Here is a 24,588-nt window from a genome sequence, read left to right as displayed (position 1 = left end):
GGTCCATGGGGTCACAAAGAGTCGGACACGAATAAACGACTAAACAACAACAGGCTGCTCGTGCCACCACCTTCACCGTAGTTGGATACATTGAGCGCTACAAGCTGAGGAGCGCAGTAGTACTAAGAGTACTTGTAGCTCTGTGAGGGTAAACTATAGTTCCCATTATTCTTTGGGGGAAATCATGTTCTTTAAATGCATGATGTGCCCACTGCCCAAGTGAGACTGTGGGTCCCCTTAGCACACTGTGTGCTTCTCTTTTCATGGTTCCATCTCTAAATTTCTTCTCTCCATACCTTCATCTTGTCAACTTTTCATTCAAGCCTTTTCACCTTCTCTCCATGTTCTTTTCTCCATCCTTAAAGTAATTGCTCTTGAGAAGGGATGTGGACGAAGGCCCATTTCTCTAGAAAGTCCAGCTCACGCAAAGATATACCTTTTGTATGGCAAATCAATTTAACGGGTAAGGGGGAGAGATTCTTGCTTCTCAAATGTGCCTTAGGGAACAACGATTTGGTAGCCAGAAAAATGGCTACTAGTAATTGCTAGGGGCCTTCAGATCAGTGATGGGGAAAATGTGGTCCTTCAGATGTTGATTGGACTGCCACTCCTATCGAATCTGACCATCAGCCATGCTTGTGTTGAAAGGAGCTGGAATCCAACACAATCTATTTCCCTGTTCTTGCTTTGGATGAAGCACAGAGTCTGGAAACTAGAAGGACAGGGAAGAAGAATCAGTGCTTGCTTTTACTCTCATCCACCCCTGCTAATAAAAATGCTTAAAAAATAAAAAAATAACATACTGGAGGACGTTCTTGGTAAGAGAATCTGGGTCATGTCCTCCTCTCTCTCTCTCTTCTCTGTTTCTCATATTCCCAGCAATTTTGGTGAGCGATGATTCAGTCATCTTGGTAAAAAGCCATTGGGTAGGTCCTGAGTGAATTCTCAAAGGTCAGCCTCATTCGCTAATATAAGCAAGCAGAAGATGGTGCTGCAATCGCTGCTTGAAGAGAGCAAGCACAATGCTTATTACCCTCAGCATCTCAGCAGTGTTGATATTATATTTACTCTGAGAAGTTGCTTTGGCAGGAAGTCATAATCCGAGACAAACCCAAACCCAAATAAGTCCAAACAAATGAAAGGCTGGCCTGTTTTCCTTCACTGTGCAATAAGATAATTCCACCTTGTTATTAGCTGGCTTTTTCTGCCACCTAGCGGTAGCACACTGAATTCTTTAAATGAAATAACTGCAGAAATTCTCCACAAGTCCCAACTCGGCCATAGAATTGGAAGGGACCAGGACGGTCATCTAGTTTGGAATGTGGGAATCTTTTGCCCAGTGTGGGGCTTGAGCCCACAACCCTATTCCTGGGGAATAGCAACAATAGATCTTGTGCTCTCAATGGAGGCAGGAGAGATTTGGCCTCCTGTAACAGCTTCTAACGGGCTTGCCGATTAGAAGATCGGCGGTTCGAATCCCCGCGATGGGGTAAGCTCCTGTTGTTTGGTCCCAGCTCCTGCCCACCTAGCAGTTCAAAAGCACGTCAAAGTGCAAGTAGATAAATAGGTACCACTCCGGCGGGAAGGTAAACGGCATTTCCGTGCGCTGCTCTGGCTTCGCCAGAAGCGGCTTAGTCATGCTGGTCACATGACCCAGAAGCTGTATGCCGGCTCCCTCAGCCAGTAAAGCGAGTTGAGCACCGCAACCCCAGAGTCGTCCGTGACTGGACCTAACAGTCAGGGGTACCTTTACCTTTTTAACAGCCTCATAAAAAGAGAAACGGTGAGGTCATTGTCATTGCCATTGATACTCCAGAATACGATTTAATTTTATTTTAAACCTCACTGTCTCACCTCAGAAAGGATATTGTAGAATGGGGAAAGGTTCAGAAAAGGGCAACCGGAATGATCCCTGTGTAGGAAAATCGCAGCATTTGGGTGTTTTTGCTTTTTTAAAAAAACATTTAGAGAAAAGGTGAGAGGATGAAAGTTTATAAAATACTGCAAGGCATGAAGAAAATGAGCAGAGAGAAGTTTTTCTCCCTCATAACACTACAACTCGCGGACATGTGATGAAGCTGAATGTTGGAAGATGCAGGACATATGGAATAAAGTACAGTGCATAGTTAAACCACCAACTTGGGTGGTTTGAAAAGAGGGTTAGACAAATTCATGGGAGATAAGGCTCTAAATTAGTGATGTATGGAAATGAGAGCTGGACCATAAAGAAGGCTGATCACCGAAGAATTGGTGATTTTGAATTATGGTGCTGGAGGAGATTCTTGAGAGTCCCATGGACTGCAAGAAGATCAAACCTATCCATTCTTAAGGAAATCAGCCCTGAGTGCTCGCTGGAAGGACAGATCCTGAAGCTGAGACTCCAGTACTTTGGCCACCTCATGAGAAGAGAAGACTCCCTGGAAAAGACCCTGATGTTGGGAAAGATGGAGGGCACAAGGAGAAGGGGACTACAAAGGACGAGATGGTGGGACAGTGTTCTCGAAGCTACCAGCATGAGTTTTACCAAACTGCGGGAGGCAGTGGAAGACAGGAGTGCCTGGTGTGCTCTGGTCCATGGGGTCACAAAGAGTCGGACACGACTAACTGACTAAACAACAACAAAGGCTCTAAATGGCTACAAGCTGTGATGTCTATGCTCTGCTGCCACAGTCAGAGACATTAATGCTTCTGAATACCTGTTGCTGTAAACCACAAGAGGGGAGAGTGCTTTTGGTCTGAGGTCCTGCTTGTGGGTTCCCCACAGGGTGCTGGACTAGATGGGTCTGAACCAGCAGCCTCTTCTTGTGTTCTTTTGTCCTCTTATTCCTTTTAGAGGTTGCTGGGAGTTATAGCTTTGTGATGGGCAAACTGTGGTTCCCAGAACTGGACGGAGCAAATGTGTGCTTTAAAAATATGGCCCGTAAACAGCCAACGTTCAGCAGCCCCAGCCCCGGATGGTAGGTAAAGGTAAAGAATCCCTGGATGGTTAAGTCCAGCCAAAGATGACTATGGGGTTTCGGCGCTCATCTTGCTGTCAGGCCAAGGGAGCCAGCGTTTGCCCGCAGACAGCTTTCCGGGTCATGTGGCCAGCAGGACTAAACTGCTTCTGGCACAACGGGACACTGTGACAGAAAGCAGAGCGCACAGAAACACCGTTTACCTTCCCGCTGCAGCGGTACCTATTTATTTACTTGAACTGGTGTGCTTTCGAACTGCTAGGTTGGCAGGAGCTGGGACAGAGCAACAGGAGCTCACCTTGCCGTGGAGATTCAAACCGCTGACCTTCTGATCAGCAAGCCCAAGAGGCTCAGTGGTTTAGACCACAGCGCCTGCCACTTGGTGGATTATTATTATTATTATTATTATTATTATTGTTTCCCTTTCCTTCCTTTCTAACACCTGGCCTGTGACTGAGGGAGACTCACTTTGGCAACAATTTCTCTTGCTTCTTTCGATCCTACTATTTTATTTGTTACTTTTGTTTTTCATAGTTTTAAAAAACAGTTTGATGACTGTATATGTGATAAGGTATATGTGTGGATGACAGTGCCTGTGCAGACAACAGCTTCATGAAAAGGAGTGGGGTGGTTCTGGTTGTGGGGCATGGGGAAAACCAAACAGGTAATGCGCATTAAGGGGGAAGACATCTCTGGCCCTTCTCTGGTGTGTACAGCAACATGCAAATGCAACGTGAGACAAAGTGGGGAATGACCTCTCTGCATTTTAAGCCACTAATGTGTACATAGACTAAGGCTTCATATGCACCATACTTTTAAAGCACCCTCCCAAATCCTGAGAACTACAAGGGGAAAAAAGGTTGCTGGGAGGTGTAGCTATGTGGTGTGGAAAACTACAGTTCCCAGTATTTGGGGGGGGGGGAGTGGAATGGGCTTTAAATGTATGGTATGTACACAATCTACATTTAGCAGCCCCAGCACAAGGCCTGTAACTTTGTGGTTTATTTGAAAGCGAGCTAGAGATCTTCTTTTAACTCAGAAACCTCTGTTTCTATTCTGAACAACTTTGTCATTTCTGAAGGTGACACATTAAGTGAGCCATAGTCCACATGCCAAACATCAGAGGACAGAGTGTAACAGGAACCATGAATTAACCGCTCATGCCAGGCATCAGAGCTCAAACAACCGGGTTAGATTTTTTTTGTCGTGCAAGCCAAGAAGTGAGAGTGTGGGTAGGTAATAGTTAACAACACATCTGTTTCACTTTTGGTTGCTTTCACAATTGGCAGAATAGCTTTACTCGAGTTAGGGTACAAACTCCAGGGCTGGAACTAGACACATTATAAAAAAAAACAAGTTTCAGGAAAACACGTTGTAAACCTCACAATGGGAAATCACATTGCCGAAAGTCGGAACTCCACAGCGCCACCTGGTGTCGCAGCGATATAACACATTTTAAACGCTTTTAAAAAACTAATGAAGCTGAGTCCCAACTTAGAGCTATTGCCTTGCTTTTCTTTTTCAAAAATAAAACATAAGCCATGGCTCATGGCATGTGGCAAACAAGTGAAGAAGCGCATGCACCTCATGAGGGGTTGTCATTCTGTTGACACATTGTGTTGTCACCGTGTAGTAAAATGAAGCCACTTACATTGCCTTCTGTTCTGTTTTCTTTTAGAACTAGATACCGAAGAGGTTGCCTGCACGCAGAATGGCCAGGTGTATCTGAACAGAGACATTTGGAAGCCGTCCCCGTGCCAGATTTGCGTTTGCGACAGCGGAGCCATTCTCTGCGATGAGATCCAATGTCTTGATGTGCTAGAATGTGAAAATCCACAGGTCCCTCCGGGAGAGTGCTGCCTTGTGTGTCCAAACACAGCCCGCAATGGATTTGAAGGCGCTATTGGTAAGATTGCTTCAAATGTGATAATCGGGGCCCAGTTGCATGCTGGGATATATAACTTGGACGTGTACAGACTTGCCTGAGTCAATGTGGCACAGAAGATGGGCACTTGTGCATACACACCACACCCTGAACACCTAGAACAGGCACCCCCAAACTTGGCCCTCCAGCTGTTTAGGGACTACAACTCCCATCATCCCTAGCTAACAGGACCAGCGGTTAGGGATGATGGGAACTGTAGTCCCAAAACAGCTGGAGGGCCGAGTTTGGGGGTGCCTGACCTAGAACCTAGGGAGCAGTGCAGTTGTATTTGTTTATGATTCATGTAGTCTTTCCTTTGCAGAAGAGGCAATAGTCAATTCAGTCCATCTAGGTAAGGATATGGTTGTATCGGTCTATTTCCAGTTACTTACAAGTTTATTCTGCCCTATTGCTGCACAAACCCCCTCAGTAGTAGTAGTAGTAGTAGTTGTTGTTGTTGTCAGTGCTTCCCCCTCCTAAAAGAATGTTTAGGGGTACTCTCATTTTGACTAAAGAAAATCACCATTTTATAGTTCTAATCGGAAAAAAATAAATACAGTACAGTGGTACCTCTGGTTACAAATGTTCCTGGCTACACACGCTGTGGGTTATGAGCTCCACTAACCCGGAAGTAGGCGCTCCTGGTTGCGAACTTTGCCCCCAGGATGCGAGCGGAAATCGCGCGCCAGAGGCGCCATTAGCCAAATCACGCCTCAGGTTAAGAACAGTTTACAGTTACGAACGGACCTCCGGAACGGATTCCATTCATAACCAGAAGTACCACTGTAAATGGGCAAAAGTACAAAGATTCACAAAATGTTTAAGGGTATGCGTACCCCTGCATCCCTCCCCCCCCAGAAAAAGCACTGATTATTATTATATTAAAACACATTTATTCAAAAGTTACCCTACAGCTTCGTCCACTGCCATAACATCACAGAATAACCACGTCAATCCTTGGTCCCTCATCGCTGTCCTGTCGGCTTGCCAAGTACCCTCAAGAGGAATCCAACTACCGATCTGATTTTTGAACATTTTAAAACGTATTTTCTCTCAGAATACCCATTTCTAGAAGTGTTTCCCCCTCAAAATATGCATTTTAACACACGCAAAATTGAAAATAGTGTCAGGCAGGGCTGGTTCACACATGAGGCAGGCTGGTAGGGTACGCTAGAGGCAGCAGACCCTGATGGAGATCTTTCTCTTTCCCCCCCCCCTTGTTCCTGATGTAGATTTTGCCTCACCCCTTCTTCCCTGGTGGGGTGGGGGGAGGAGGAAGCCATTTTGGGCTCCACCTCAGGTGTCAACATGTCTTGGGCCAGCCCTGTTGCCGGGACATACGGAAAGCGCAAAAACCAGGGGGGTAATTCAGTTATGACCCACACATTAGTCTAAGATGTGTGATTCAGGACAGTTCAGGCTCAAGGAATTCACAAAGATAAAATGGCTCAAGCAGACTTAACGGTAAAGGGACCCCTGACCATTAGGTCCAGTCATGGCCGACTCTGAGGTTGCGGCGCTCATCTCGCTTTATTGGCCGGGGGAGCCGGCGTACAGCTTCCGGATCATGTGGCCAGCATGACTAAGCCGCTTCTGGCGAACCAGAGCAGCGCACAGAAACGCCATTTACCTTCCCTCCGGAGCAGTACTTATTTATCTACTTGCACTTTGATGTGCTTTCGAACTGCTAGGTTGGCAGGAGCAGGGACCGAGCAACGGGAGCTCACCCCGTCGTGGGGATTCGAACCGCTGACCTTCTGATCGGCAAGTCCTAGGCTCTGTGGTTTAACCCACAGCACCACCCACGTCCCCAAGCAGACTTAGGTGGAGATATTACTATGCACCATGTGTGAATATGGTGGTGGTGTTGGGACACATTTTGGTGCAGTAGAGGCTGGCCCATTAAAGTGAGTGAGGCATGGCCCCATCAATCTCAGTCTGTCTTCAGCTAAGCCCGCCACCCCACCTGCTTCTTACTAAAAACCAGTCCAGGGGCCAGCACCGTCTCCAATAGCATACCCTCCAACATTCCTCGATGAAAACAGGGATGTCCTATTCCATAATACCCCCACCCATCTGACTGGGTTGCCCCAGCAACTCTGGATAGCTTCCAACATATATAAAAACATAAATAAAACTAGGTCCAGTATGCCTGAAGGAGCGTCTCCACCCCCATCGTTCAACCTGGACACTGAGGTCCAGCTCCAAGGGCCTTCTGGCGGTTCCCTCCACTTCGAGAAGTGAGGTTACAGGGAACCAGGCAGAGGGCCTTCTCAGTAGTGGCGCCCGCCCTGTGGAACGCCCTCCTGTCAGATGTCAAGGAAATAAGCAACTATGTGACATTTAGAAGATATCTGAAGGCAGTCCGTTTAGGGAAGTTTTTTAATGACTGTTGTTTTAATGTATTTTAAATCTTTTGTTGGAAGTCACCCAGAGTGGCCGAGGAAACCCAGCCAGATTTTGGGGGGGGGGGTTAGAAACAAAAATTATTATTATTATTATTATTATTATTATTATTATTATTATGTAGGGCTGCCTTCAGGTGTCTTCTAAATGTTGTATAGTTACTTATCTCTTTGGCTTTGGGGGGGGTCACATAACTCCATACCCTCCAATGTTTCTGGTGAAAATAGGGACGTCCCAAGGAAAAGCAGAACCTTCTGGAATCAAATAAAAAAATATGGGACGGCTTTTGTAAATCTGGGACTGTCCCTGGAAAAATAGGGACCATCCACCAAAGACCGAATGATATCTCATGTGGTTCATGCTTGAAGTTTTAGGCTATATTCCCAGCCACATATAGCTTCAGTTCCTATCTTCCTCTGGCAACTGGACCAGTGTTTACACCATCCTAGATTGTTTCCATGGTAACCTCCCCCCACCCCCGAATTACTGCCCTGCGGTTCATTCTTTATGGAGAATCTGCATGATATTGTTGTCACATCATTGTAGTCTCATTCTTTCCTTTTAATTTTGTATAGCAAAATGGTGCAATCTGGCAGGAAAAAGAAACCCGTAATTAAAAGTCTTACCTCCCCCTACAACTTCCCATAGAAAGGGAAACTGGACAACGGGATATTAAGAAAGGCTATTCAAGGATAATTAAGAGGCTATTCATTACCAATCCTTCAGCTGTGGCCAAAAAGAAACAACAGTGAGGTCAGGCCCTGCAATCAGGAAGTGTTTAATTAACATTGAAAGGACTTTTTTCTGAATGAAGTTTACTCCTGGATAAACTTTATAAAAGGCCTCAGTCGTGGAGGGAAGGGCGTCGTTGGATGACATGGCATGTCGTTCTAATTCTGTTTCCAACCAATTAACGAGAAGCAGTGCCTCAGCGGTGTAAGAGTTCTAGTGGGGAAGCCACACTCGCCAGATTATTGGCTGGAATGGCAGCAATTTTGTGGGAGGTGGCAGTAGGGGATTGTACCTCTCCCCCAACAGTTGAGTTGCATCAGAGAGTTCCCCCCAACAGTTTGATTTGCCTCTGAGTTCCCTCAGAGAGGGAAGAAGAGAGGTGTCTGTGAGCACTGGCGGAATCAAACTGGTATTTCCGCTGGCGTGTTTGCACCATGCAAACCTCTCCTCTCTCTCCCAGTAAGCAACAGTGACTCAACTGTTGGGAGGTCAGATGTGCAGTGGTGCCCCGATATGGCATCTGCTGTTGGTGAGCATGTGATGGTTTGCAATAGGCATAATCCTGGCTGGACTGGAGAGCTGTGATGCACTATATATATTTTCAGGCAAGAAAAATAAAAACTATGAAGAACAGATGAGTTAGATTAAACAAGGCATGTCCAAAGTCCGTTCTGGGGGCCAAATTTGGCCCACCGGTCAATGTAATCCGGCCCCTGTGGCAGTATATGTCTATATTTCTGGTTAAATCCAGCTTAACAACCTCCGGGTCAAATTGCAAAAAAACTCAACAACTTTAATCCCTAAAACTCAACAACTTTGGTCGGCCCTCATGCATGTTAGCTTCATAAAATCTGGCCCTGTCTGAAAAATATTTGGGCACCCCTGGACTAAACCAATGCTACTGTATTTACTCGAATATAATGCGCACCTTTTTGGCCAAATTATGTTGCGAAAATTAGGGTGCACATTCGATTTGATGGCGCCAGCAAATTTCGGTTTCAAGGTTTTGAAAATTGAGGTGCGCATTAGATTCAACGGCACATTAGATTCACGTAAATATAGCACTTTCTTATAAAATTCAAACCATACAATTTGTGGGGTTTTTTTAAACAGGAAAGGTTTGTTGAACTGCTGTCTTGGTGTTATAGTTCATTTCCTTTGTATGCCCCGAGGAACATAAAATGGATATTTCACTAATTGTTAAGGGAAGGATCTGCAGCAGAAGGAAATCTTTGAATTTCTGACCTTCCTTTATACTGGAAGCAAACCAGATTGTGTTCAAGCATGCCTGGCATGTGTGCTGAGTACCGTATTTTCCCCTGTATAAGACGCCCCCATGTATAAGAGGCCCCCTATTTTTGGGGACTCCAAATTAAGAAAACACCCCTCATCACTACTTGTGTATAAGATGAGCCCCAATTTTAAGCCTATTTTTTTGGTAAAAAAAACCCTAGTCTTGTCTAAGGAAAAATAAGGTAATTCTACTGTGGAGCATGGCGACTTCCAAAATGTGTGGGTGGCGCTGTGGGTTAAATCACAGAGCCTAGGACTTGCCGATCAGAAGGTCGGCGGTTCGAATCCCCGCGATGGGGTGAGCTCCCGTTGTTCGGTCCCAGCTCCTGCCAACCTAGCAGTTCGAAAGCACATCAAAGTGCAAGTAGATAAATACATACCACTCCGGCGGGAAGGTACCGTATTTTTCGTTCTATAGGGCGCACCGGCCCATAGGACGCACCTCATTTTTTGGGGGGGGAAATGAATAAAAAAAATTATTCCCCCCCCCGCCGCGGCTGCCGCCCCAAGCCTTGTACACACCTGCAAGAAGCACGGGGCACCCTCCGGAGGGCTCCGCGTGCTTCGGGCTGCAGGCTACCGCCCCAAGCCTCGCGCGCTCGGCGGGACCTCCCACCGGGCGCGCGAGGCTTGCAGACACTCGCCCAAAGCACGGGGAGCCCTCCGGAGGGCTCCCCGTGCTTCGGGCGACAGGCTGCCGCCCCAAGCCTCGCGCGCTCGGCGGGACCTCCTGCCGGGCGCGCAAGGCTTGCAGACACTCGCCCAAAGCACGGGGAGCCCTCCGGAGGGCTCCCCGTGCTTCGGGCGACAAGCTGCCGCCCCAAGCCTCGCGCGCTCGGTGGGACCTCCTGCCGGGCGCGCAAGGCTTGCGGACACTCGCCGGGGCTGCAGGCTGCTGCTTGCAAGCCTTGTGAGCCCGCGGGAACTCCCACCAGGCTTGCAAGGCTTGCGGATAGCTTCCTGAAGCCTGGAGAGCGAGAGGGGTCGGTGCGCACTGATGCCTCTCGCTCTCCAGGCTTCAGCGAAAGCCTGCATTCGCCCCATAGGACGCACACACATTTCCCCTTCATTTTTGGAGGGGAAAAAGTGCGTCCTATGGAGCGAAAAATACGGTAAACGGCATTTCCGTGCGCTGCTCTGGTTCACCAAAGCGGCTTAGTCATGCTGGCCACATGACCCGGAAGCTGTACGCCAGCTCCCTCGGCCAATAAAGCGAGATGAGCGCTGCAACCCCAGAGTCGGTCATGACTGGACCCTTTACCTTTACTATTTGCCATTTGGATTACTTTTGATGACTTGGAGTATGAACAAGAGCTGTACATCTGGTTGTTAGACGATTAAGCAATAAGACAAGATATGGCATGCTTTAATAAGCAGATGGGTGCATTTCGCAGGTTTCAGGCCAAAGGCTGCAAATTTCAGCCACACAAGCGGAAAGAAGACGATGCCAAAGCTGTAGACTGCCTGAATGCTTTTAAATACATTTGTCAACACCTGCCTAAGAATTATATTATGGTTTGACTTCACATCTGGGCATTTGCTTATAATTAGTATGCATGTTAGAAGTGGCTGGTGCTAAATAGGTTTCCAGCCAGCTGTAGCTCTTGCAAAATTCGATAAAAATGATGAGGGGAGGCAGTATTTAGAAAACATTTATTGGATTATTTGTGCTTGCTGGCCAACTTTTGATTGCATGTAACAACCAGCTAGGTTTAAAGACAAAATATCAATGTTAAAGGAAGCTGTCAAGGATCAGCACATAGCAGATTCAGTCTGTAATCCTATAAACACTTACTTGGAAGTAAGTATTCTTGAGCACAATGGGACTTGATTAAACATACAAAGGATTGTGGTCTGAGTGAAGGTTTGTAGAGAAAAGTTTTATTTACAGGAAATGCAAAATTGCCTCATCTGAGATATAAGCAAAATAAAATTCTGCATTCCTGAAATAGGAAGTATCTTCCCGCAGGATGGCTTAAGCAACTTTCCAGTTTCATTCAATAAATCACACATTCATGCGACTGTCAAAATTAGCAACCTGTGCACCAAAGAATGACTGGGGAGTTCTGCATGTGACATTCCTCCTCTCCTGCGTTTCCATTTTCCCTCCTTGCATCTTGGCTCCTTTGTTCTCTCCTTTCTTGGTAGCAACACAGACCTTTCTCAGGCCCTTGCCTGAGGCTTTCCTTCTTTCTCCATGGCTGCTCCTATTCCGTAATCCATGTAACGAAATTCATGCGTTTCCCCCCCAGGCCTGTGTTTCTTCCCAACCTTCTCCCCTCAGGCCTCTACTTCTTAAGACGCTTGCCTTTTTGTCTCCTGTTTGATTCAGCCAACCGATCTTTTAACCCATGAACGTGCTGGCAACTCCCAACACTGTTAGCAGCATGGAGGAAGCTACCCTGTGCATGTTGGAATTCTGATTTTTCCAGGGTTCTGAATTGTGCAAAAGCCTCTATGATTACACAGAAGACAGAAACGGATGAGAAGTGGAGTTAAAGCGTACCGGTATATTTGCCGCTCCGTGCATGTTTAGTAAAGTCACATTCTGAATGCCTAAATATAGCTCATAACTTCAGGCATGGAAATCATTGTCAGTACATGTGCTGGGAACCCACCTGAGCTAATTTCTCTTCTCTTCTTTCCTTTTCTTCCAGGTAGAGGACGGAAGGTAAGCATTCTCACTTTTATTTACCTCCCTCTACTAACCCATTATAGGGACGCGGGTGGCGCTGTGGGTTAAACCACAGAGCCTAGGACTTGCCGATCAGAAGGTCGGCGGTTCGAATCTCCGCGACGGGGTGAGCTCTCATTGCTCTGTCCCTCTCCTGCCCACCTAGCAGTTTGAAAGCATGTCAAAGTGCAAGTAGATAAACAGGTGCCGCTCCAGCGGGAAGGTAAACGGCGTTTCCGTGCACTGCTCTAGTTCGCCAGAAGTGGCTTAGTCATGCTGGCCACATGACCCGGAAGCTGTACGCCGGCTCCCTCGGCCAATAAAGCAAGATGAGCGCCGCAACCCCAGAGTCGGTCACAACTGGACCTAATGGTCAGGGGTCCCTTTACCTTTACTAACCCATTACATAAAATGCCACTGTAAGCGCTTTGATGGTAGTTTGAAAAAACTTCAAGGAATCTTAAATAGCATCTCTCTCACAAATTAATTACTGTGGTACCTTGGTTTTCGAACGTCTCCACTGATGAACATTTTGGTTTTCGAACGCTGTAAACCCAGAAGTAAATGCTTCGGTTTTCAAACGTGCCTCGGAAGTCAAACATGCCACGCGGCTTCCGCTGAGCACAAGATCCTGACGCCTAGCTATCAGCTATTGAGTTTTCGATTTTTGAATGTTTGAAAACTCGAATGGTCTTCTGGAAGGGATTACGTTCGAAAACTGAGGTACCACGGTAATATGCAAGAGCAAACACAGGAAAACCATTGAGATCTTTCAGGATTGACAAAGATTATAGAGATTCCTTAGAAAGGCAGGGACGAGTGATAGATACAGACTTTCTGGTGCTGGTACAAATAAGCTGCAACTATTGAAGTCATAGTGGAAGGTCTGCTGGATTTTAAACACAGTAGGAAGTCATAGCACACGGGCAGAAGGATATGTATACCCCTTCCTTGAGTAAATATTCTGAAGGCAAGTACAAAGAAAACAGTTTAGATGATGGAATGACCTATCATAACAATATAATAAAAAGCAGAACAGGAAGTATAGAACAGGAATGTCCAGCAGGTTGATTGTGATGTACCGGTTGATCGCAGGGCGCCCCTGGTCGATCCTGGTCAATTGGCCAAAATAATAATAATAATAATAATAATAATAATAATAATAATAAATTTTATTGATACCCCGCCCTCCCCGGCCAGAGTTGGGCTCAGGGCGGCTAACACCAGTAAAATTACAATAAAAACATAATGGGGGGGGGGAAGCAATTTAAAATACAGGTTAGAATGCAATTTAAAATGCAGCCTCATTTTAAAAGTAGCTCATAGATCAAAACTGTAAGGGGAGGGAAAACATAAGGGTCAGACTGAGTCTAAACCAAAGGCCAGGCAGAACAGCTCTGTCTTGCAGGCCCTGCGGAAAGATGTCAAGTCCTGCAGGGCCCTAGTCTCTTGTGACAGAGCGTTCCACCAAGTTGGGGCCAGTACTGAAAAGGCCCTGGCCCTAGCTGAGACCAATCTAACCACCTTATGACTTGGGACCTCCAAAGTGTTGTTATTTGTGGACCTTAAGGTCCTCCGCTGGGCATACCAGGAGCTCAAAGCTCAACAACTTTGGTCAATCCAATGGGTAGATCACTGACATTTATTTTTTTTAGTGGGAGTAGATTGCAGTCTCTTGAAAGTTGGACATTCCTGGTATAGCACAAGCATCACAGAGCAGAATAAAAACAGCATTCAACTGATATATTTTTTAAAAGGCCTGAGAACATTAAAAAGTCTTCAATTTGTGCTGGAAGAATACAAGAGTACATCCTTGGGCAGAGCATTGCAAATAAAGCTTCTCACTGCTCACTACCCACCCAATTTTAGAGATGGGGAGCATGATGAAGATCTCAAGGTATGGGTAGATACATGCAGGAAAGAGAGGTCCTTCAGGTACCCAGATCCTGACTCAAATGTGGGGAACCTATAGTTTTTGATTGACTCTGACTCCCACCATCCCTGACCGTAGGATATGTTGACTGGGGCTGATAGGAGATGGCGTCTGACAACATTTGAAGGGGCCACAGGTTTCTAATCACCATCTTAAGTCATGGCAGCTGGAACTATGTTCATGTAAAAGGAGATCTGTCCCTGCCCCCGCCACCAGACTGTGTACTCCTTGTGGAGCACAGATAGATTCATTTTGAAGGGGAGAAAATACAAGAACCAGAATGCACACACACACACACACACAGAGAGAGAGAGAGAGAGCGCAAAGCTTCTTTCACCCATATCCATGACCAGGCTTTAGGTAACTGCACTAATTTAGCATTTAATGCTAAAAGAGTTTTCCAGGTTTTCTAATAATTTGGGACCTGCCCCCCCCCTTGTATAATGTCATCATATGTTTTATGTGGAATGTTGAAAAGCATTTTCTCTGCACAATTTTCCTTATTATTGGGCTGTCAGAAAAAATAACGTTTGTTTCCAACCCTGCAGGGTCAAAAAGGAGAACCTGGAATTGTGCCAGTGGTAAGTTGTTGCTGGGTTCCTTTGTTTATGGTTTCCATTTTAATTTTCACTGACATGACTCTTTACGGGGTAGAGTACGTAAAACAACTTATTTATCAGAGGCATTTATGTTCCATCTTTTGGTCCTTAGATTCCCCCATCCCCTGCCCAAAGATAGGTTGCAATAAAACAATAACAGTTGTCAAATAATGGTGCAATTTGGCACTTGCGCGCATGCCGCAAAACCCGGAAGTAACCCTTTCTGGTACTTCCGGGACGCCGTGGGACGCAACCTGAAAAAACGTAACATGAAACAAACGTAACATGAGGTATGACTGTAAAATAACCAGACAGGACAATGTATATAAGTGAAGAATGTGTCAAATAGACCACAACTTTATTTATTGCAGATGTGAAAGTTTGGGCTTAGGCATTGGATATACCATTTCCAATCCAGCCCATCTGCTGGGAGTGTATTCTAGGGTTAACCCAACCTTGGGGGGCAGGGGCTATGACCTACATCAAATAGGGGTCCCCCCACTGGGGTCCCCATTTGATGAGTGCTATGGCCCTTGCCCCTGCCTGGGTGTCCGGACAGAAGCAGCTCCTCATTGATCCCTTTAATGAAATCCCCTTTCCCATGGAGGGGCAGGCAGAGGCTACAACCTCTCCTCCATCCAAGACAAAGCAGCATAAAGTTGTGACAATTGCTATGAGGAAGGCGAAAACCACAGGGCCGGGGCCAATATGCCAGGTGGAAAAATTCCTGCCCAGCCCCAGTGGCCAACAATGTCCCTAACAAGGCCAAGCACTGAGAGATGTGTGTCTGTGTGGGAAGTGAAAATACATAGCCGCCAGATAGCTTTTTAACGTACTTAGAGTGTTTGGTTTTTCATTTCCGGCTCTTGCTCCTTCTGCAGAAAATCTGTGGAAATGTTAATGGAGTCTGTCAGACAAAGAGAGAGAATTCATGCTGACAATCACGCTGCAAATCATTACCACAAAATGCATGCTACACTTCACTAAGTTGTGATCTGTTATTAAACTTGTTCTCTGTCTTTAGGTTACAGGTATTCGAGGCCGGCCCGGACCAGCTGTAAGTAATCACTAACTCCAGTATTCTTTAAAGAATGTGGAATATTCTCCTAGTGTGCACTTTCTTCTTATCTTTGGCAGCTGTTCTGATCTCTTCCTTCCAGAGTTGGTTATTGCGTCTCCCTTCTAGGGCATGCTGAATAGCCATGCTATAGTTCTTATTTATATGATTGTTAGTGGTTGCTGTGCATGAGGTCTTTCATATAGATTTCCCAATAGGTTTTCATTTCCTATTGCTCTTCCTGCACTTTAGACTTCACATATAATACTTAGGAAAGGAAGCCCCCCCCCCCCCCGTACTTAGATGGTCCCAAGTGTCTGTTTACCCTTTCAAATGTGTGTGAGTGTTTGCATTTGCAAACATGGAGTAGGGACAAGGGATTGCAGTAATAGGGTTGCAGGATGGAGGGGGGGGGGAGTTAAGCCATCTCTCCTTGCCTGGTGCTTCTGTGCTCCAAATCCTGCAACTCTGCCCCTGCAAAGTGGCCTTTCTCTAACACCTGAGTTTCATTGCATTCATTGGGAATGTAACATTTGGTCTCACCTTGAGTGGAAGTGAAAGATCTCAGGTCCAGGGTTAGGAGAAAATAGCTTTCAGTAGGCAGGCAAAAATTACATTGCCAGGCAGTTCAGAATGGTTGGCTTGCTTGTGTTTTCACATAGCCATCTGGTTTGCCACTGTGAGAACACAATGCTGGACCAGATGGGCCCTTGGCCTGATCCAGCAGGGGTCTTCTTATACACACATTCCACATCTTTGTAAAGTTCATTTTAGGTTGCTGACTTCTTGTCCCCATCTGCATACCTGTCAACTGTCCCACTGTGAGCAGGACATTCCAGAATTGCAGAAGCAGTTGGATCTTGGGTTGTCTCATTTGGGCTCCCGCAAGAGTGTGGCCCCAACAGATGCCTGTTTTTGTGGGTCGTACCCTAGTGTGAATCACCTGGCTCCTGCAAGAGCACAGCCCTGAAAGATGCACATTTTTGGGGGGGCCATGATCTCACCCGAGTCTCGTGATTTTCTCACGTGCCCTGATTTTCCTCTGTGGGATGTTGGAGAGTATGCCTCTGATGTTTAACCAGTGGTCTCTGGGCAATTCTTCATGTGTTTTTCCTTTAACCCTCAATAGTGAGCCTTTTTAGGGGAATATGGGCCATAGTTTATGGCAGTGGCTTCCAAGCACTCTGCCTTCAGAGAGGACATTCCATGTTGGCTCCTTTGCTGAGGAACTGCTATGCATCTGCCACAGAATTCTAGCCTGAAGATTCTGGAGCAGATTTATAACCCACCATCAGTTCATGTGATTGTAGGGATTCATGTGATTGTAGGGATTCACTGCTGTCCTGCCTGAACTGAGAACAAGACCTGGAGAACACACCCAACATTCCTCTGTGTCTTCATATTGCTGCAGAAGATCAGTAATGCTGGGTGGGCTGCTGTTCAGGAAAGCTTACCTGCTATTACCAAACTTCTCACTGGCCAACTCCTGAGAAGCTTACAAGGCTCCATGGAACACAGTTTGAAAACTACTGTGGCAATGCAGTCAGTCACAGAGGACCCAGATGCATGGAGCCAAACAAGAGCAGCTTCAATGTTAACAAGACAATGAATCCACGTTTCATGAAAGAGATCATTATTTAACTTCCAGACTGTGCTGTGCTCATTATGCTATTTCAAAATGTGTGCATATGTCCCTAACAGTTCTAATTGTTGGTCTAGGGGCCTCCGGGATCTCAAGGACCAAGAGGAGACAGAGGACCAAAAGGAAGACCTGTAAGTTGTTAATATATGCTTTCAAGAACCTTATTTAATATATTATGTTCTCCACACTTGCAGCGGGTGTGGTACCCCAGATTGACCTCCTATTGGAAGGAAAGATGCATACAGTATATTGTAATGTTGGTTTGTTTGCAAATTTATTTGCAAATATAAATGCATTGCATAGCTAGACCAAAACAGAGAAGGATGAGTCAAGTAGAGAAGGATGAGTCAACATCCCCAGTGATGATGGTCAAGAAACCATCCTTTGATCAATCAATTACTGGTAAAGTGTCAAGGGAACTTGAACAAAAGGCTAGATGAAAAGCAAATAATCTGCCTTCTACAACTTGGTGCCAAATATGCCTTTAGTGTCTTGTTTCATTGCAGAGCTGCATTTTGAAGTAGAAAGTGTGTATTTCTGCGTTGCTTCATGATCACATCAAGCACGGGTCTGGCACAAATTGGCCAAGTGATGGTATGGAATGTTTGCAGTCCAACTTCTGTAAGAGATGGGGAACGAGGCTGTGTCGCAACTGAAGTTGGCTAGAGTTTTAAACCTGTCTCAGATCCTTTGTAGGGACGCGGGTGGCGCTGTGGGTTAAACCACAGAGCCTAGGACTTGCCGATCAGAAGGTTGGCGGTTTGAATCCCTGCAACAGGGTGAGCTCCCGTTGCTCGGTCCCTGCTCCTGCCCACCTAGCAGTTCGAAAGCACGTCAAAGTGCAAGTAGATAAATAGGTACCGCTCCGGCGGGAAGGTAAACGGCATTTCCGTGCACTGCTCTGGTTCCAGAAGCGGCTTAGTCATGCTGGCCACATGACCCGGAAGCTGTACGCCGGCTCCCTCGGCCAATAAAGTGAAATGAGCGCTTCAACCCCAGAGTTGGTCACGACTGGACTTAATGGTCAGGAGTCCCTTTACCTTTACTTTACAGATCCTTTAGATCGGGGGTGCTAACCAATGAGGTGCCCTCTAGATGTTGTTGAACTAAAGTTCCCAACATCCCAGTGGCGGAATAGGTCAGTGCATCTGGCTGATAACCAGAAGGTTGGTGGTTCAAGCCCACTCAGGTACAGCTGTGGGGAGGATTCTATGGCTGGCTGGGCTGTTGGGAGTTGTAGTCCAACAACAGTAGTCCCTACATTGACTACTCCTGCTTCAGACAGGGGCAGCTTTGTGGGATGGGCTGGGATGAGGACGCAGCGGATAGGAAAGATAAGGGGCACTGAGTTCGGAGGCAAGCTGTCTGAAGGAGAGCTACAGAATAAACAATGAACTGGGAGTATAGGAGCCTGAGGAAAGAGGAGCAGAAGGAGGCTTGATGAAAAGGGCAGAGAAGACAGGGAAAGAGTTAATGAGAGACAGGCCTCTGGAAAAACCTTGCAGAGCTTTAAGGTCATGATGGTGCTGTGGTGGTGGTGGGGTAGAGAGACAGGAATGCTAAGGAAGATGACTAATCGGCGGGATGACTAAAAAAGAAAGCTGGGGAAAGAAGCAGTGGCTGAAAAGATGAGTCCCGAGGAAACAATGGGTGGTGGAGATGTGGAGATGAAATAACAGAGCCAAGGAGAAATGCAAGAAGGAGGCACAAGCACATAGGACCTACGGTCAGGAGGGAACATGTTGTATGGGCTGGAAGGAAGCAGGCAATGATGTCTTGGAAGACTGGTATCTGTGGGCCAGGAAACAAGAGGATATAGGATTGCTAAAACCTTCTGTCTAGACTGGGGTGAGGAGCCTATGGACCTCCAAATGCTGCTGAACTCCAACTCCCATCAGACCAAGCAAACATGGCCAGGTATGATGGGGGTTGCAAAACAGCAAGGTCTGTACTGGACCAAAGGACCAAAGTTTCCCCACTCCTGGTCTAGACCTTGGCAAGGCTAGTGTACCTTTAAGAGTTACAGAGAAAGGGAATTCCTTTGGCCACTTGCGGGTTGCACCATTATGAGTTGGCGATGTTAAGGGAGCAAGGAGGGCCAAAAGACTCTACTGACTGTCTCTGTCTCTCTGGGTTGAATTTCACATATTGATTTGAACAAGCCATCCAGTTCCTTGGCTGCAAGCACTTCATTATGTTGTCATGTTTCCCAAATCTATTTTAGGCATTGAGTTAATGAGGAAGCAATGCAAAAATAATAGTGTGTTATGGTGCCATCTCGTGGTTCTCCTTAGGCAACTACGCCATTGCAATATGCACTGCATTTTGGGACAAGTTGACCTAAGAAGCTGCAGGGTTAGCCTCTAGCTAATGCTTATTTTTAAAACCTCTAATCTTTTGTTTTGAGGCAGCGATCCACCAGTGCAGTGGAATTCTAATATTCTTCATTTTAAACTTCTTTTTTTTAAGGATGAGAGTAGATATCAGTCTTAACCCCTTAGTATGGTGCTCAGCTTTATACCCCGCGATATCATCCTGAAATAGAAGGAATTTAGGCTTGTTCACATGTTCCACTGAATCCAAGCACAAGTTGGCTCTTCACGTGTGCAAGTGCTTGTGTGAAAGACTGTGCACTTGTTGATTTGTTGTGTACATACAGGTAGACAAACTGTACACTCGTTGAATACAACGTGTGAAGACCCCTGTAGTCATAAGGAAATACAGTGCAGTCCATGCTTCAGATAACCTGCACTTGAAAAATACTTTAGAGATGGGACATTTATCAGAGAATACTAACACCAAACTTGCCGGCTCCAGAGAGGCAACACCTAAGCCCTCTTCACACAACAATAACTGTGGATATGATGAAGTTGTGGAGGGGAGGGGAAGCGGATTTGAACCAACCTTCATTTACTGGAGCATCAGAGGGGCGTAGCACCATGGGTTGCACAGGGTTCTAGACTCTGCACAGAGAACCTGCAAGCTTTTTTCAGATTTTTTGAATGAATGCTTAGAGGCTGGTGGGGGGAGGATGGTAGACACCAGATGAGCAGTAGCAAGATTCCAGGGGGTTCCAGGCACTCACCCAGGGTCTGTGTTCATTTGGAGAATTGAGACACGGCAGAGACTGCCGTAGCTTTAAGAAATATGGTTTATTCACCTAATTACACTTTCAGTCTGTAGGGAGGAAGTCCAGATTTTACAGCATGGTTTGTTCCCCTACAGCAGTGCAGCCCTGGAATCCAAGGCATCTCTCCCAGCCAGCCTTCATCCAGCCTACCCAACATGGATCCTAATCTTTTCTCTCCCCCTTCTTCTTCCCACCACACCTTGCTCTAAAGGCTCTTTTTTCCTGCCCCATACCCAGTTACCCTAGCAGCCTTCCAAATCCCCAGTCTCTCTTCACACCCCAGGACAAGGGAGGAAGACAGTTCTCTTGCATTGCCAATAGCCCTCAGTGGTTCTGTATTGTTTCTTAACGGCCCTTGCTTGGCTGGGTCATTTTTGCTTAGGCTAGCTCTGAAGCTGGTATTTCTCCCTTCACATGTCAAATAATCAAAATCCTGCCATTTATTAATTTCTAGGATTTAGGGGTCCCCCCCAACCTATAACAATATTTAGAAAACCAATGTTCAGTTTTGTTTTGTTATAATCAAAAGGTGGTACACAGTATGACCACTGCAAGTTTCAGAATGTCTCAGATTTCTGTTGTGGTGATGTTATTTTGGCTGGCCTCTCAATCTTGATATTTAACACTGAACAATGGCACCTTCAGAAGCCCCCATCTGACATTTCATTTCATCTGTGGGAGCCTACCTTCTTCTTGAGTTAGAATCTCTCACCTGTCCGCAATATTTCTATATTCCTAGTTTTTTTTATTATTAAAAAAACCCCCAAGCATAAAATACACTTGGTCCTATGCTGCAGGTGAGAGGAAGTTGAGGTGAAAAACATGAATAGGAAGCACATTTGTAGTTCATATCAAAAGGCCATCCCTTCCTATTGAAGATGCTTGCTAGGCAGCACTTACTTATTCTCCTCCTGGTCTTTCATACTCAGCTACTAAGTGACTCCATCCATTCAAAGTCAAAATGGCAGAGCCCTGTCGCAAACGAACAAGGCTATGAAGTGCATGAGGTTACCTCAGATGAGTCACCACAGATTTTATTCCAGACAGCTCCATGAAATATTTCTTCTGTTTTCCTCATTCCTCCCCTGCCTCACTGTCATCCAAACAGCCTGTTTGGCTATATGCCTTGTGCTGAAAAAGAAGCTATCTTGCGGAATTATGTTGCTATAAATCTTGGACCTTGTGCCATGGAACCCAAGAGGTTCCTCTCAATTTGCACCAGTGTGAGTGAAAAACGATAGAGTGGAGTAAATGACAATCTGGGGAAAACCTGAATTGCTGTTTGCTCCGACTAAGCCCTAAAGAGCTCCCTAAATCTGTTTCGGAGGGTGCCTTAACCCTATGAAGCAGATTTAGATGGACGTATAAAGGGCTGGTGGTGCTGTGAGTTAAACCACAGAGCCTAGGACTTGCCAATCAGAAGGTCAGCAGTTCAAATCCCTGCGACGGGGTGAGCTCCCGTTGCTCGGTCCCTGCTCCTGCCAACCTAGCAGTTCGAAAGCACGTCAAAGTGCAAGTAGATAAATAGGTACCGCTCTGGCGGGAAGCTAAATGGCGTTTCCGTGCGCTGCTCTGGTTCGCCAGAAGCGGCTTAGTCATGCTGGCCACATGACAGCTGTATGCTGGCTCCCTCGGCCAATAAAGCAAGATGAGCACTGCCACCCCAGACTCGGCCACAACTGGACCTAATGGTCAGGGGTCCCTTTACCTTTACCTTTTATAAAGGGCTGGAAGGGAGAGCGGGAATTGGTGAATATTGTCTCCCACTCGCCTTTCCACTGACAAATTCCTTCCACCAGCAGACAGAAAGAACTGGATGCCACCCTTAGTTCTTAGATCTGAAATCCTTCTAGGAGAAGGGGGGAAATGGTATCGAAGTCATAATCACCCGTCTGATGTTTCTGGCTTTTGAAAAGAAACCATGGGTGGAAACGTTCAGCCCAAAAGTAGATTGTTTTGCCAGGTTCTGCTGGAATGAATGGGATCTGTGTGAGAATGGAAGTTATCTAATAATTTAAGATCCGTTTCAAATGTTACAGCTCCCATCTTAAGGCTGGTGGGAAAGCTGTGGTGCAGAGATGCTGACTCTGTTGGTCTGTGAGCATCTATTCATGCGTTTTCAATTCTTTCTGCAGCAGAGTTCCTTTAAAGAAAAGCTTTTCTGCACCTTTTTCTTCTTTACAACAGCAGCAGCGGCCTTCCAGCTCCTAGTGAAATTCCCACTGCACGAATAAACACCATTTGGTTCTGTTTCTTAGAGTCTTTATTATTTGCAAAACTTTACACTGGTCATTAATAAATAGCTAAAAAACAAATAAAGCAACATAATGCTTTTCCTCTTTTAGCCATCCAGTCAGAGACCTAATGCTCACTTATTCACATGCTTATTTACATTGACCTAGCCTTAATTGATCACATGACCTAATAAAGGCACCTGTTGCTGGGGGAATTTTCTGTTGCCTAGCAGCTTGTTCAAGACAATTTTCAAGTGCCTTCTAGAATATTCCAACAGACTCCATGTGAGGGTTGAAACTTCTGGAGTTGTGGCCATACTGCTATAGGTACCTTCACCTTGCCTAGGTACCTTCAGTAACAAGAAGGGCTCTCTGTATTCATCATGAGCGTGCCGAGTCTAATTTGGAACTTTTTTTTTTTTTAAATAATATTTATTAAAGTTTCAAAGGGGAAAAAAAATCACATTAGTAAAAAAAAATTAACAATGAAAAGGAAAAATTCAAAGTAGAAAAAAAGAAAAAAACAGTTAAAAACAATTCCATTTTTTCCTGACTTCTTTTACGTTTACTTGTTTCCCGGACCTCCTCATACCTCCCTCTTTTGTATTCCAATTAAATTTGTTAATCCAACAATTCCTTTCCCTCCTTTTTAATCCTAATCTTTAATCTTGATATATTATAACTTTAAATTTTTACATATTAAAAACCAATTTTTCCATATTCTTTTGTACCTGTACAGCTAGAAACCACTTAACTTCAATCCAACATCATTCTAACATTCATTAATTTTGCAATATTTCTGTAAATAGTCTTTAAATTTCTTCTAATCTTCTTCCACCGACTCTTCTCCCTGGTCACGGATTCTGCCAGTCATTTCTGCCAATTCCATGTAGTCCATCATTTTCATCTGCCATTCCTCCAGTATGGGTAGATCTTGTGTCTTCCTAATTTGGAACTTTGTTGGTCTGTTTATGTTCTGCAAATACCTGTCCTGATTTTTACTACTTCTCTTTTTAGGGTGCACGTGGTCCTCCAGGAATAGATGGGGAACCTGGTATACCTGGACAACCTGGCGACCCTGGGCCTCCCGGTCAACCATCCACAGGGCCAGATGGAGTGGGCAGAGTAAGTGACGTTTGTCTTGGGCACTATAAGAAGAGAAACTCAGGGTAGCAGCGTGCAGGCTGATGTTTGAACTTCAGGATTTCAAACTTACACAATAAATGTAGAAATGTTTTGAATTTTCGGTTGGTTTCAGTTTAATCTTGCCTTTGGATGGAGACATAGGGTGGATCCACACACAGGGGGGAAAACGCTATAAATAAGTCAGAAATCAAATTGTTATGACAAAAGGAACAAAATGCTATGTAAAAACCACATAGATTTTTTTGGCTCTCTGCTGCCATTTTTTGCATGTTCATAACGAATTCAAAACATTGTTTTTTGACTAACGTAGCTGAGTCCATTGTGTTGATGTTTCATGCCACTTGCTCTCCAGCCAAAGACTGTTTTGTTTTTTAATCGTCTGGAATCAAAAGGTGAAATATTGAAATAGGAAATCAGGGAATTTATTTATTTGGATATTGATGCATTTAGAATTTTTTTTCCAGCTTTATTAACTGAAATAAATGACTGTGCTATTTAAAGGGAAAGAGGGAGAATAGTTGAAGGTTCAGTTTTGTCTGCTGGGAAGCTGCCTCAGCCAAATCTCACACCAAGTGAAGGTAGCTAGGAGTGGAGGAGGAATCCATTTTAAATTGGCGCTTCTAATTTGATCAAGCTTTGCTTGCACCAAATAGCTCTTGCATCAAATGGCCAGTTATGTGCATTAAAAAACAACAACTCACTAACTTTATTTGCAAAATTATCACAAAATAAGTATATTTTATGTATAAAAGCATTACTATATTTCTGCATCATGATTCTACAGTATGTATAAACATTTTTATACACTTGTATGCATCGTCGTTGTCATCATCATTTTGTTGCATGCCGCCTTTCAACAAA

The 24,588-nt window shown here is 45.3% G+C and overlaps 1 protein-coding gene across 1 annotated transcript in view; it reads left to right on the top strand.

Moving 5' to 3' along the window:
* COL5A2 (collagen type V alpha 2 chain) overlaps positions 1-24,588 on the top strand; it is a 208,390-nt gene that overhangs the window by 102,500 nt on the left and 81,302 nt on the right. The window contains exons 6-11 of the mRNA XM_081023312.1: positions 4,636-4,863; positions 11,970-11,983; positions 14,468-14,500; positions 15,543-15,575; positions 17,295-17,348; positions 23,599-23,706. Coding sequence (XP_080879438.1) covers positions 4,636-4,863; positions 11,970-11,983; positions 14,468-14,500; positions 15,543-15,575; positions 17,295-17,348; positions 23,599-23,706 — 470 coding nt within the window. The remainder of the gene's footprint in view (positions 1-4,635; positions 4,864-11,969; positions 11,984-14,467; positions 14,501-15,542; positions 15,576-17,294; positions 17,349-23,598; positions 23,707-24,588) is intronic.

The sequence above is a fragment of the Podarcis pityusensis genome (assembly GCF_964106645.2).
Source record: "Podarcis pityusensis genome assembly, chromosome: 1".
NCBI lineage: Eukaryota > Metazoa > Chordata > Lepidosauria > Squamata > Lacertidae > Podarcis > Podarcis pityusensis.
The sequence above is the reverse complement of the archived record's forward strand: the minus strand, read 5'-3'. Positions and strand labels throughout refer to the sequence as shown.